Source organism: Odocoileus virginianus, chromosome 11, assembly GCF_023699985.2.
Source record: "Odocoileus virginianus isolate 20LAN1187 ecotype Illinois chromosome 11, Ovbor_1.2, whole genome shotgun sequence".
NCBI lineage: Eukaryota > Metazoa > Chordata > Mammalia > Artiodactyla > Cervidae > Odocoileus > Odocoileus virginianus.
Window position 1 is genome coordinate 20280189 of NC_069684.1, and position 12837 is coordinate 20293025.

Genomic DNA, 12837 nt, shown 5'->3' on the forward strand with positions numbered 1-12837 from the left:
GTGTGTGTGAGAGAGAGAGTGAGTTTGTGCACACAAGCCTGCCCAGTCCTGGGACTGCTGATTCATATGGTAGTTTTATTTCTAGTTTTTTAAGGAATCTCCATTGTTTAGTCGCTAAGTCATGTCCGACTCTTTGCAACCCCATGGACTATAATCTGTCCACGGAATTTTTCAGGCAAGAATATTGAAGCAGTTTCCATTTCCTACTCTGGAGGATCTTCCTAACCCAGAAATCGAACCTGCATCTCTCACATCTCCTACATTGACAGGCGCAGATTCTTTACCACTGGGCTACCTGGGAAGCCCAACAGTTATGAAGACTATATGGTACTCTTTTCATTTGATCTGTTTAGTTAATCCTCTTTTATTGGTTGCTTCAATTTACTTCCAAGATAAAGAAAGCTGAGCGCTGAAGAATTGATGCTTTTGAACTGTGGTGTTGGAGAAGACTCCTGAGAGTCCCTTGGACTGCAAAAAGATCCAACCAGTCCATCCTAAAGGAGATCAGTCCTGAGTGTTCACTGGAAGGACTGATGTTGAAGCTGAAACTCCAATACTCTGGCCACCTGATGCGAAGAGCTGACTCACTGGAAAAGATCCTGATGCTGGGAAAAATTGAGGGCAAGAGGAGAAGGGGACGACAGAGGATGAGATGGTTGGATGGCATCACCGACTCAATGGACATGGGTTTGGGTGGACTCTGGGAGTTGGTGATGGACAGGGAGGCCTGGCGCACTGTGGTTCATGGGGTCACAGAGTCAGACAGGAGTGAGTGACTGAACTGAACTGATCGCAAACGTGGTGACATCATTAGACATGGGCCCAAAAGAGCTGGAACTATTTTTAGCTATAAGAAACACAAGTCTTACTTTTTTTATATATTGTATCATTTGATCTATACATTGTAGCAGGTAAAGGAATATATATTGTAGAGCTGGAGGGGTAAACATAGTACAGTAGTGAAACCTTTAAGCTTTCAGCTCTTCAATTTGGTGTTGATCCTGAGCACGTATATTTCAGGGCTTCCCAGGTGGAGCTAGTGGTAAGGAATCCACCTGTCAATGCAGGAGACTTAAGAGACACGGATTCAATTCCCTGGTCAGGAAGATCCTCTGATGGAGGGCATGACACCCCACTCCAGTATTCTTGCCTGGAGAATCCCATGGACAGGGGAGTCTGGCAGGCTACAGTTCATAGCATAGGAAAGAGTCAGACATGACTGAAGCAACTTAGTACACATGCATGCATGGTATATTTCATTGCTTTAAGCATAAGATTACTGTATTTAGCTATTATTAGATATATTATTAGATACAAGGAATTATTACTTGTTTATGCTCAGAACATGCGAATGCTCAGAAAAAGTTCAGGCTCACTGAATTTAAGAAGAGAACATTACAATTTATTTACATTTTGTAATCATAATGAATTCAGTAACTGGGTATCCTCTTTCTCTTTATTATTTTTTAAAAATTATTATCTATTCCCATATTTTCACTTTCTTAATAGAAATAATATCAAATATATACTGAATATAGTAAATCAACTATACTTCAATAAAAAGGGAAAAAACATTTTGACTGCAAAAAGTGAAAACACAATGTAAATATATATATATATTAATTACTAAACAACCACTATGTGCCAAACACTACTTTAAATGCTATAAATACATGCTATACTATTTAATGCCTCTCATATATTGCAGTTCATATGGAACAAGAAAAGTAACAAACACTAGTGGGTTTCAAATTTTAAAATATATTGATTTTCTGAAAGAGATCTGTATCTAAGAATCCCACACCTTACCACAATACAATAACAGCAACTCTGAAAAGAACAAGGTCTACTCACACAGCATTTGTGAATAAATACGATGTAAACTATAATTTACACAATATTTTCAAATTTCACTTTGTAAGAAAGAAATCCACAAAAGTGTGAAGAGAAATTCAGAGATTAAATTTCACAAATGCAAACTGGCATAAGATAGAAGTAGAATTCAGATCTCCTGGGCCAATTGTATTCTTTCCCCTATGGAGAATGAGAAATGAAGAAAGGTTCACAACTGCAGAAGTTTAGAAAACCACTTGGTAGACTCTAGGCTGGGTAGAAGCTATAGACCAAAGAGAAAAAGAAACCTCTACCCAGGAGTCTTTACTCTACTCAGCAGTAAAGAATCCATCTGGCAACGAGCCTGCTAATGAAGGAGAAGCGGGTTCGATCCCCTGGATAAGGAGATGGCAACCCACTCCAGTATTCTTGCGGGAAATCCCATGGACAGAGGAACCTGGCAGGCTACAGTCCATGGGGTCAAAAGAGTGGGACACGAATAAGGGACTAAATAACACGCAAGAATTAGCTCCAGTTTTGGCATTAAACAGTATCCTTTTGTTTTAAGGGCGTGACTCTCCACCTGTGAAGCACTCAAGAAATACCATACATAGCAACTGCTAAATAAAAACTGCTGATCTGACAGGTAGGAACACTATGTACTGTGCTTTACTTCTAGGACCTGAAATCCCTTAGCATAGTACGTTTCACTCCAAATATGTCTCTATTTGCATAATTATTATATAATTAGAATGTATAATATATTATGAAGTAAAAAATATAAAATGCTTATATCACTTTAAGTAGACCATAAATGTGTAAAAAGCTAGGAAACATTCTCAGATGATTTCATATATAAGTGGGCTGCCAACAGGTTGGTGAAGTTGCTAAAAACTGAAAGTTAACTACAAAAGTCCAAAAAAGATCATAAATACAAATCTCAAAAAACAAAAACCTTATAGATTTCTTTTATCAAATGTATGCACGTTAACCACTGGGAGGCATTAATTCTAAGAATTTCTCTTAAACTCTTACCCTTTGATGCTCCTTTACTTAGATCATCCTATGATCACCTGGCAAGGAATAGACATACTAGTATCCAAGGAAATGCAATAATTTAGTCTCTAAAATATTTTAACAGGATGTTAATAGAGGCACATCAAGAAAGACTTTACTTTCAGTAATTATCTATAAACCAAGAGTAAGAAGAAAATATAGTTCCTTAATAGTATAATTAAAACTCACTGGGCAAAGGAAAATCTAAAGGGAAAACAAGGTTTAGGAGACATACTGAATTTTTGGCACAGATATACTTGGAAAATTACTCAATTTTTCACTGACATTATTTTTAAAGAAATTAAACTGTATTCTAGTGTGAAATTATTCAACAATTTCCACCATTTTAGAAAGAATTCAGCTTTCTGCTGATGTGGTCAGTCTCATAATTAAAGATAAGATAAAGCCATATCCAAAAATGACCTCAAGACCTCAACTCAACAGAAATATTATCAGTGTTAAGGTTTTCAAAAATAAAACAAAAAAATCAAACACAAGTCTTAACTCATAATTGAAGTAGTTCATCAGATAAGCTCAATCACATCCAAGGCAATCAGATAAAAATTTAAGGTTTCTTTTGGTAGCTTAAAATACTATCATCAATATAAAACATTTTAAAATAGAAACAAATTCTGAGTTCATTATAAATGTTGATGATTCTGTTACCTGAAATGAAGCAAACACAAAATTCTATTTTGTAAGCTAAATATTAAAGATTTGCATCTTTTCCTTCCATTTTCAAATTGTGTATTACCAAGACATGAGCAGATCAGAAGTCCTACCTATACAATCCAGCTCTAAATAGCTCTAATAACATTTGTCAATTTTTTATGAAGAGATAATAGAAGGAATTCTCCTTTAACTCTCAACTTTGTCAGGAGGAGATTTGATAATTTTTCCCTCTAAACTGCATTTACTGTACAAAAGTAGATCAATGGGATTAAAAAGGGTAAAAGACAAAACAAAACAAATAATTTTACACAGGCCCCAAAATGAAGAATTTAGAGTGTAACATAATAAAAAAACTCCTTCTAAATCAATTTTTTACTATTAATTACTATCATTCATTGAGTTTAATACTTTTTAAAAATTGCACTGATTAAGTAAATTATTTTATAATGAGCAAATAGGATGTTTTATTCATTATAAAGCACAAATAATTAAAATCCCTCTTCCCCCTTATTCATCACAATATACCTTCTCTTACTGGCTCATTGGTTGACTCTCCTTTTAGACTCAGCATCCTGGAGAAGCCATTGGAAAGAGTAGAGAAAATGCCACGGATGAAATATCCCTGCTGCTCAGACTCCACTGACCCCACTGAAGTCGGCCACCGTCTAACAAATCTGACACTGGAGCGGGGTTCTGGCTCTGAAAGAGATCTGCTGAATGGAACCCGAAGTGACCGAGTGTTTACCAGGTTCTGCTTCTCCATTGATGTTCCAAGGACTTCGTTGCCAGAGGAAGAAATATTATCCCCAACCATCTTTGGCAGGACCGCTTGTTGTTGTGGTTCATCCAAGTCTCCTTTATTATTTTCCAATTGCTCCCTTTTGCCCCCTTTCAACCTTAAGCTGGGGTGTGTTTGCCACCGATAAGCACCCAGTGGCTTTCCTAGACTGGAAACAGCCTGCTCGTTTTTCTTCCTCTTGCTTTTCACTGGACCGCGCCATGTGTAACTCTTTAAGCTTGCTCCTATCTCTGAGTGTGCATAAGCAGGTTCCGAAAAAGATCTTCGATAGCTTGGAGGACACGGTGATGTTTGTCTCTTAAAGATGCTCATCTTCCACGACTCCATTTTTTAACAACTTCTTGAAACTTTAAATTTTTTGCTCTGCAGTCTTTGCAGTTGAACCACACTTGTCCGTGCAGTCCAAAACACTCAACTGCTTAAGCAGCTTTCTTTGTGTGGCTTTGAACCACAGCAGATGTTGCTGCTTAAGAACTGGTGTCATGTTATTACCCCCATTTTCCCAGATCTCCAAAATTTCAGCAAACACCCAAAAATCTCCTGTCTGAAGCAAATTATCTTCAGAATACAGCAAAAGAAGACCATCTCACTTCCTGCAGTAGGCTACATTTCTGCACTGAGTTTTCAGGAAATGGTTTTTAAAAAAAAATGAGAAGTGAAATAAAAGCGACAAAAAATCCCCCACAGACACCTTTAGGGACCAATAGCAGTTAAGTGTTCACTATGTGAATGATATTGGGTTAAAAACAGATTGTGAAAGTACTCAAGCTGACTTGCCCACTTTCCAGAAGAAGAAGAAAAAACTTGCCTAAAAGCCGGCTCTCTAAGTGGCAGCTCTTCAGAATAGGTTTTAAAGTTGGCATTTCAAGAAAATTCTTGCTATTTACACCACAACTTCTCTCAAAGTTAATACTGTTTTACAACCAATAGGTAAAGTTTTGTGCAAGAGGCACTACAAAGATGAGGGAAAAAGGACAAAAGAATGCCAAAATATAAAGCCATTTTTAATGTAAACATACTAGGGAGAATTTTAAAAGCACAAGTGTACAGAAAAAAAGAAAAGGGATAGTGGATACTTGCTATGAACAAGCAAAGGAAAAGGAAAATCTTAAGGCAACATCTTGTGGGAACTGGAACACAGGAAAGTACATACTTAAATGATTTCTAAAAGGGAAAAGTTTGCTTTATAAATCTAATTGGGATAAGTTGTCTGGAAAAATATTCCCTATCTATTTAACCAAAAAAATTCCTTTATTCCTCTTTGTGCCATTTGCAACCTAAAAAAACAAAAAACAAACCAAAAAAAAAAAAAAAAAGAGAGCTGACTACTTAAAATTTTATTAAAGCAAAGTACCTTATATTGAACCAAGATCATGAATGCCAAGTTTTTTGCTGGTTAATTTTTTTTTCAACTGTCAGCTCATAAACTCCTGAAAATAGGGGTTTCAAATGGAAACCCTGACAGACTTAAGACCTTCAATAAAAGAGATAAAACATGGCAATCAGATCACTTTGCAAACTGCATAAAAAATGATGATTTCATGTGGAAAACTAAAAAACCATCCATTTGTAGAATAAGTACAATGAAAAAACAGTTCTTAACTAAGTCTCTTTCTTATTATTGCTAAACAGTAAAGTCAGTAACATACCTATTCTTTGAAACATATTAAAATGTTCTAGTTATTTCCATTATCATAAAATAATGATCTCATCTTCATTTGTTTATATAGTCTCTAAATTTACACATTTCTGTACTAAGGAAGTGTTGAATACTCAGCTTTCCCAAAAGTATAATAAATCAAATTAGAGTACATTACAATCATAAAATTTTCTCTTGGCCTAAAAAAGACACTTAGAAATGTGAATCTGAAAAAAAAAACAAAAAGAAATGTGAATCTGCAAAAAGAGAAAAACAATAAACATTAAGTTCTAATCCCTACTTATGACACATCACACAATCCACCAAAACTAATCTGTGACGGAAAATAAACCTAAATGTAAAATATAAACTGATAAAGTTTATAAAGGAAATCACAAGAGAATACTTTTGTGAACTGAGGACAGGCAAAACTTCAAAGTCATAACTAGACTTCCCTGGTGGTCCAGTGCTTAGGAATCCACCAGCCAGTGCAGGGGACCCTGGCTGGATCCCTGATCTGGGAAGATTCCACAGGCCGCAAGGCAACCAAGTGCAAGCACCGCAGCTGCTGAACCTGCGTTCTAGAGCCCGTGAACCACACCTGCAGAGCCTGCGCACCTACAGCCCGTCCTCTGTGACAGCAGCAGCCATGGCAAAAGGAAGCCCGCACACCACGGCGAACAGCCCCTGCCCGCCACAGCTGAAAGCCCAAACGCAGCAATGAAGAGCTGGTGCAGCCAAAGCTAAACTGAAATACATTTTAGAAGAAGTAGTAACCATGATAGGGAGACATCAGTAACTATGAATTCATGAAAATTAAAACCTTAATATGTCTAGAAGACATTAAGTCAATAAGCAAGCTACAAAATGGGAGAACATATTCACAATACAAGCATCTTACAATTTGTACCACAAAATGTAAACAACTCCTATAGCTTATTAATAAAGGAAAACACAATTTTTAAAAACAGGAAAAGAGAGTTGAACAGCCCCTCACGAAGAAAGTTATATGAACAGTCAATAAGCATAGTGGGAAATGTACTCAACATCATTAGGACTGAGAGAAACACAAATTAAAGCCAATAATGAGATATCACTCACTAAAATAGCTAACACTTAAACGGCTAATAACACCAGATGCTGTGGTGAGGATGTGGAGCAACCAGAAATCTCATAATCAGTCATGAAGTCATGAAATGATACAATTGCCATGGAACAAATTTGACAATTTTATTTTTACAAGATAAACATACATTTATCCAATGCAAATCAGTTCCACTCATAAGCATTTACTCAAGAGAAATGAAAATACACAAACTTGTACTTCATGTTCACAGCAGCTTTATTTACGATACCCATAAACTGAAAAGCACCCAAATGTCTATCACAGTAGACTGGATAAACAAACTATGATGGTTTCATACAGTTGTATACAACTCAGCTATAAAAAGAATAAACTACTAATAACAAAACAATGTGAATGAAAACCACAGATATTATGCCAACAAGAGAAACTAGACACAAAAGAGCACATACTGTATGATTCCATTTCTACAGAGTTCTAAAACAGGCTAAACTAATTTTTAACAGGGGGGAAAAAAATCAAGAAAGCAGCTGTGAGTGGTGGAAAACATTATTAATAAGAAAAGGGCACCAGGAAAATTTCTAGGGTTAAGGAAATTTTCTTAATCTTCATATACATGTGAATATGGGTATATTTGTCAAGACTCATCCAATTGTTCTCAAGATTTATGCACTTTCTCATAATTAAGTTTTACCTTTAAAGAACTGCAAATTAACTGCAGTTAGTAGGTTTACTTATCTAATATAATGGGTTAGCAATTCTGAAAGCACTTTCTTGAGAAAGTTGACAAAAGGAGTAAATGCACTGAAGATAATGAATGAATATGGATGAATACATACATACCAATACTGGAACAAATCAACACTATACACCTCCAGATATGCTGAACTGTGAAAGAATAGATTGTGATTTATTCCTGTAAAGTTAATGAACAACCTAAATCTAATCACAAGCAGCATCAGATAACCTTGAATTAAAGATCTATGAAATAACTATATCCTTTGCTTCAAAAGTGTCAAAGTCAGGAAAATCAGAGAAAAGCTACAGAACTGTTGTAATTCAAAGGAGACTAAGGAGAAATAATGAAAAGTAATGCATAATTTTGGATCTGATCCTAAAATGGGGAGAAAAGCTATAAAAGACATTATTGGGATAACTGACAAAATCTGAAATATGGACTACGGTTTCAATAACAGAATCATATTAACATTAAGATTTCTCATTTTCACTATGAAAGAGAATGCTATTATTCTTAGAAAATTCCCACTGGAGTATTTAGAGATCCTAGAGGCATGATGTTTCCAATTCACCCTCAAATGACTCAGGGAAAAACTACGCATATAAAGGTATATAAAATATGACCAAACAAATAGGGCAAACTGTACATAATTATTGAATCTAGGTAAAGTGTCCCTGGTGGCTTAGTGGCAAAGAATCTGCCTGAAATGCAGGAGACACAGGTTTGATTCCTAAGTCAGGAAGATCTCCTAGAGAAGGAAATGGCAACTCACTCCAGTATTCTTTCCTGCAAAATTCCATGGACAGAGGAGCCTGGTGGGCTACCGTCAGTGCGGTCACAAAGAGCTGGACATGCCTGAGCACCTGTGCACGTGCACACACACACAGACACACCCACACAAAGGGTACACAGGAGTTTCTGGTATGCCTGCAAATATTCTATAGGCTTGAAATTACTTCAAAATAAGACATTACACAAGTAAATTTTTTTTATTTCAAAACTACTTCCTTTGGGTCCGTAACAGATATTATTAATACTGTAATGGTCCCTATTTCAGAGGATCCTTTGAGTAATACTAATAAGAAAATATCTAGTTTCACAGGTTTCATGAGAGGGAAGTTAATCAAGGTCACTCTATTAAAACACCTCAGTAAAAATTAAAACTACGATTTTGAGAAAAGTTGCACTATAGGAGTAGAACGTAAGCCCCATAATTAACACTAAAATTCAGAGACTCAGTGTTAAATGAGAAAATACTTTTACACACTGAATAGGTAAGATAAAAATAATTACACTAGCTTCTAAACTCATCAACCCAATTCTTTCAATGAGCTACTACAATTCTTCTTGCCATAAACTTCCCTATTTAAAGGAATATGGAAGTGGAAAATATCAAACAGCACAGAAGTGGAAAATATCAAACAGCACAGAAAAAGATTCAAGCAAAATTAGAAAGCAAAAGAAATACAGAGTGAGGAAGTGACAGTCTCTAAGTAGGAATAATCAAAGAAATGAAGAAATTCACCTCTCTTAGAGTTGGCTAAAGTCAGATTTGGCAAATGCTTCAAATTATCTTCTATCATTATGATAGCCCAATATCATTTATTAGTTATTTCTCCAAGTTTTGTCTTTCACCTGAATTTAAGATGATCACTTGACACCCTGCATTTTCTAAATTTTATCAAATGTATACAACAAGTTTATAATTTTTAAGAAAATATTCCAAGTTTTATAATTTTTAATTAGAAACAATGACACTACCACTGAACTACCACATTCATTATGGATCCTAATATAAAAACTGGCTGCTGATTCAAGTGTCTTAACAAGAACATCAATGCCACCTCAAGTATCAGCTAATTATTATTCATTTCCTTAATATATAATTTCTAATAGTTAAAGCACAGCTTTAAGAATCACTCTAGTTTATCGCTATGGAGCCATTTTTAAAATGGCTATTGAGCACCTGCCGCATACCAGGCCCTGAACTAAGACTAGAGGAACAAACAAGAACAAAACACAAACTGCCCCTGCCCTCCTGGGACTGCCAGCTCACCAGGAAGGATGAGACTAGCAAAGGCAGTCTACGGAATGCTCGGCAAGTGTGATACAAGGAAATGTTTAACCATGTCTGGGAAATAGTGGAAATAGTGGCAGACTATTTTTGAGGGCTCCAAAATCACTGCAGATGGTGATTGCAGCCATGAAATTAAAAGACGCTTACTCCTTGGAAGGAAAGTTATGACCAACCTAGATAGCATATTAAAAAGCAGAGACATCACTTTGTCAACAAAGGTCCGTCTAGTCAAGGCTATGGTTTTTCCAGTAGTCATGTATGGATGTGAGAGTTGGACTATAAAGAAAGCTGAGTGCCGAAGAATTGATGCTTTTAAACTGTGGTGTTGGAGAAGACTCTTGAGAGTTCCTTGGACTGCAAAGAGATCCAACCAGTCCATCCTAAAGGAGATCAGTCCTGGGTGTTCATTGGAAGGACTGATGCTGAAGCTGAAACTCCAATACTTTGGCCATACCATGCGAAGAGTTGACTCATTGGAAAAGACCCTGATGCTGGGAGGGGTTGGGGGCAGGAGGAGAAGGTGATGACAGAGGATGAGATGGCTGGATGGCATCACCGACTTGATGGACATGAGTTTGAATAAACTCCGGGAGTTGGTGATGGACAAGGAGGCTGGTGTGACTCATGGGGTCGCAAAGAGTCGGACACGACTGAGCGACTGAACTGAACTGAACTGAAGGCACAAAGGATAGACCCAATTTCTTTCCAGATGCTACTATTATACTCAATTCTACTATGTCATGTGACACACATTTCTAAAAATCATCACACTTTACAAAATTGCACAATAACATTTCAAGGCTTTTGAGGAAGGTGGGTTTGGGAAGAAACATTTAGAAACAATGACACATAAAAAAAGATAAGCTAATAAAAACTGTAGGCCATTTTGCACATGTTAAATGGCTAAGAAAAGCCTAAATGCTAAAATAAATACATCATGTCACTTCAAAAAAAAACCCTGAAGTTTGCCCGTAGAAGTGGGCATCAGAAGGGTTGCAGCTTTTTCGTTTTTGTGACATGATGGAAGGAGGGTTATCTGAAATCTAAATGACAGCTGTAATACTTAAGTGAATGGATGTGGCTCATAACAAGTGTGGGGAATTGAGGTGGCTGGTCGCTGGTCAATTTGTATGCCTTTCAATATTTCCTACAGTATCATGCTTTACCTGGATACAGTTTTTGGTATGCAGCTAACATTTCTCAACAAACGGCACATAAGCAAACAAAAAATTCATATAACGCTCCAATTGTTCCCTACTATCCATCACATGATACACATCCTAATTTTTAAAACAATCATGACATAAAATAAATTTCAATTAAAAAAATTTTTGAAAAACACCTGAAACATAAAATAATAATAATTCTCTTTTTCAAACATCAAAAATAAAGCATGATAGTAGAGCTGACTATATCTTCTCTTTTCCATAATACTGGTATGGTATTTAAAAAAAAAAAAAAAAGGTAAAAATATCAATAGGAGACCTTACCATTGGAAGACACAATAAATGCACAGGGTTTGAAATAGTTCTTGAACTTAGTATATTCCACTCTGTAGTTCAAACTTTTCACTTTTTTCTTTTCTTTCTTCTCAGAACGACCAGAACAATAACAACCAAAGGATCAAACTCATGATGTGGGCACAAAGGACCAAGCATAAAGATAATGCAACAGATCTGCTTTGAGGCCAATGCTTCTCAGGCTGTAGGGTGTGAATGAATCACCAGGAGATTGAATCAAAATGTAGATTTTGCTTTAGTACACATGGGTAAGAGCCTGAAATTCTACATTTCTAACAAGCTGTGATATGTATGCTACTGATTCACGGGACAAATTGTGACTAAACAAATTGTGACTAAAATTGTGACTAAACAAACTGTGACAGATTTTTAAATAAAAGGACTAAAGGAATTCTCAAGGCTCCCATGAGATTCAGTCAAGTTCTCCAAAATAAAAAAATCATATTGGGATTTGAGGATAAAGTGAGAATATCTGCTTGAAATATTCTGTGAGATTGAGTATGTACATCACATAGCGACTTTGCTCATGGTAGTGCGCAGAGAATTAAAGATACAGCAATCCTAGCCAAACCTCTTCCTTGGAGACAGCAAAGACTATCTACAGCATATAAATAAAGCACAATTAAAAATTCAACAATCTTCTGCATTTTAAGAACTGTGGCATTTTTTTTTTTAATGGAAGGAAGCAAGGGAGGGAGATGCAGATGACCATCTATAGGAGGATGCCCAAATAAATCACAGTACATACCACGCAAAAACAACCACATATATTTAAATGTCCTAGAAAAACACACATTTTTAAAGAGTGATTGCCTGCAGGGAGTGCAACTGAGATATCACCTTAGATCTTTATGGTTTTATTTTTTAACTGTGAGTATATACTATAATCACAGTAAGAAGAAAAAACTTAAAACAGAAATGTAGGTGGTAAGAAGTCTAAGGGATAAGGTAGAAAAGCAATATATACTATAAAAAGTAGATCATGATCCCACTTTCACTGAAGATTATCATTAATATGTCAGTATACATATGATGGAATTTGTGTAGAGAGAAATTCTGTTCCTATTTCTTTTAAATATTTTCTTATAAAAAATAGTAAAATTTATTATTTTTGTTGCTAATAGATTTTTGTTTTTATATTATTAATTTCCATAATATATGAAATTTTATAATGACTGTATATTTTTATTCCTTTTGAATGCACAAAGTTTAAATAAGTTTATTTTTAAAATCTACCCAGAGCAAAAATGGAAACCTTTAACATCAACCCACAGAATCAGAATTAGAGAACAGAGAACTAAACAAGACATCACAGATTAACTTAATCAACACTTACATATAATCAAGTGAGGCCAGAGAAAAGAACTTGTCCATGACTACTTAGTCAAGAGCAAAATAAACAACCAAACAAAAAGAAC

At 35.7% G+C, this 12837-nt stretch overlaps 1 protein-coding gene across 6 annotated transcripts in view; it reads right to left on the reverse strand.

Moving 5' to 3' along the window:
• RASAL2 (RAS protein activator like 2) overlaps positions 1-12837 on the reverse strand; it is a 389739-nt gene that overhangs the window by 250795 nt on the left and 126107 nt on the right. For 3 of the 6 annotated variants that reach the window (XM_070474027.1, XM_070474026.1, XM_070474025.1), the window contains exon 1: positions 4087-4978. The exons of the other annotated variants lie outside the window; for them this stretch is intronic. In XM_070474027.1, the coding sequence (XP_070330128.1) occupies positions 4087-4687 (601 nt within the window). In that variant the 5' untranslated portion in view covers positions 4688-4978. Of the gene's footprint in view, positions 1-4086; positions 4979-12837 lie in introns of those variants that run through there. 6 annotated transcript variants of the gene reach the window in all.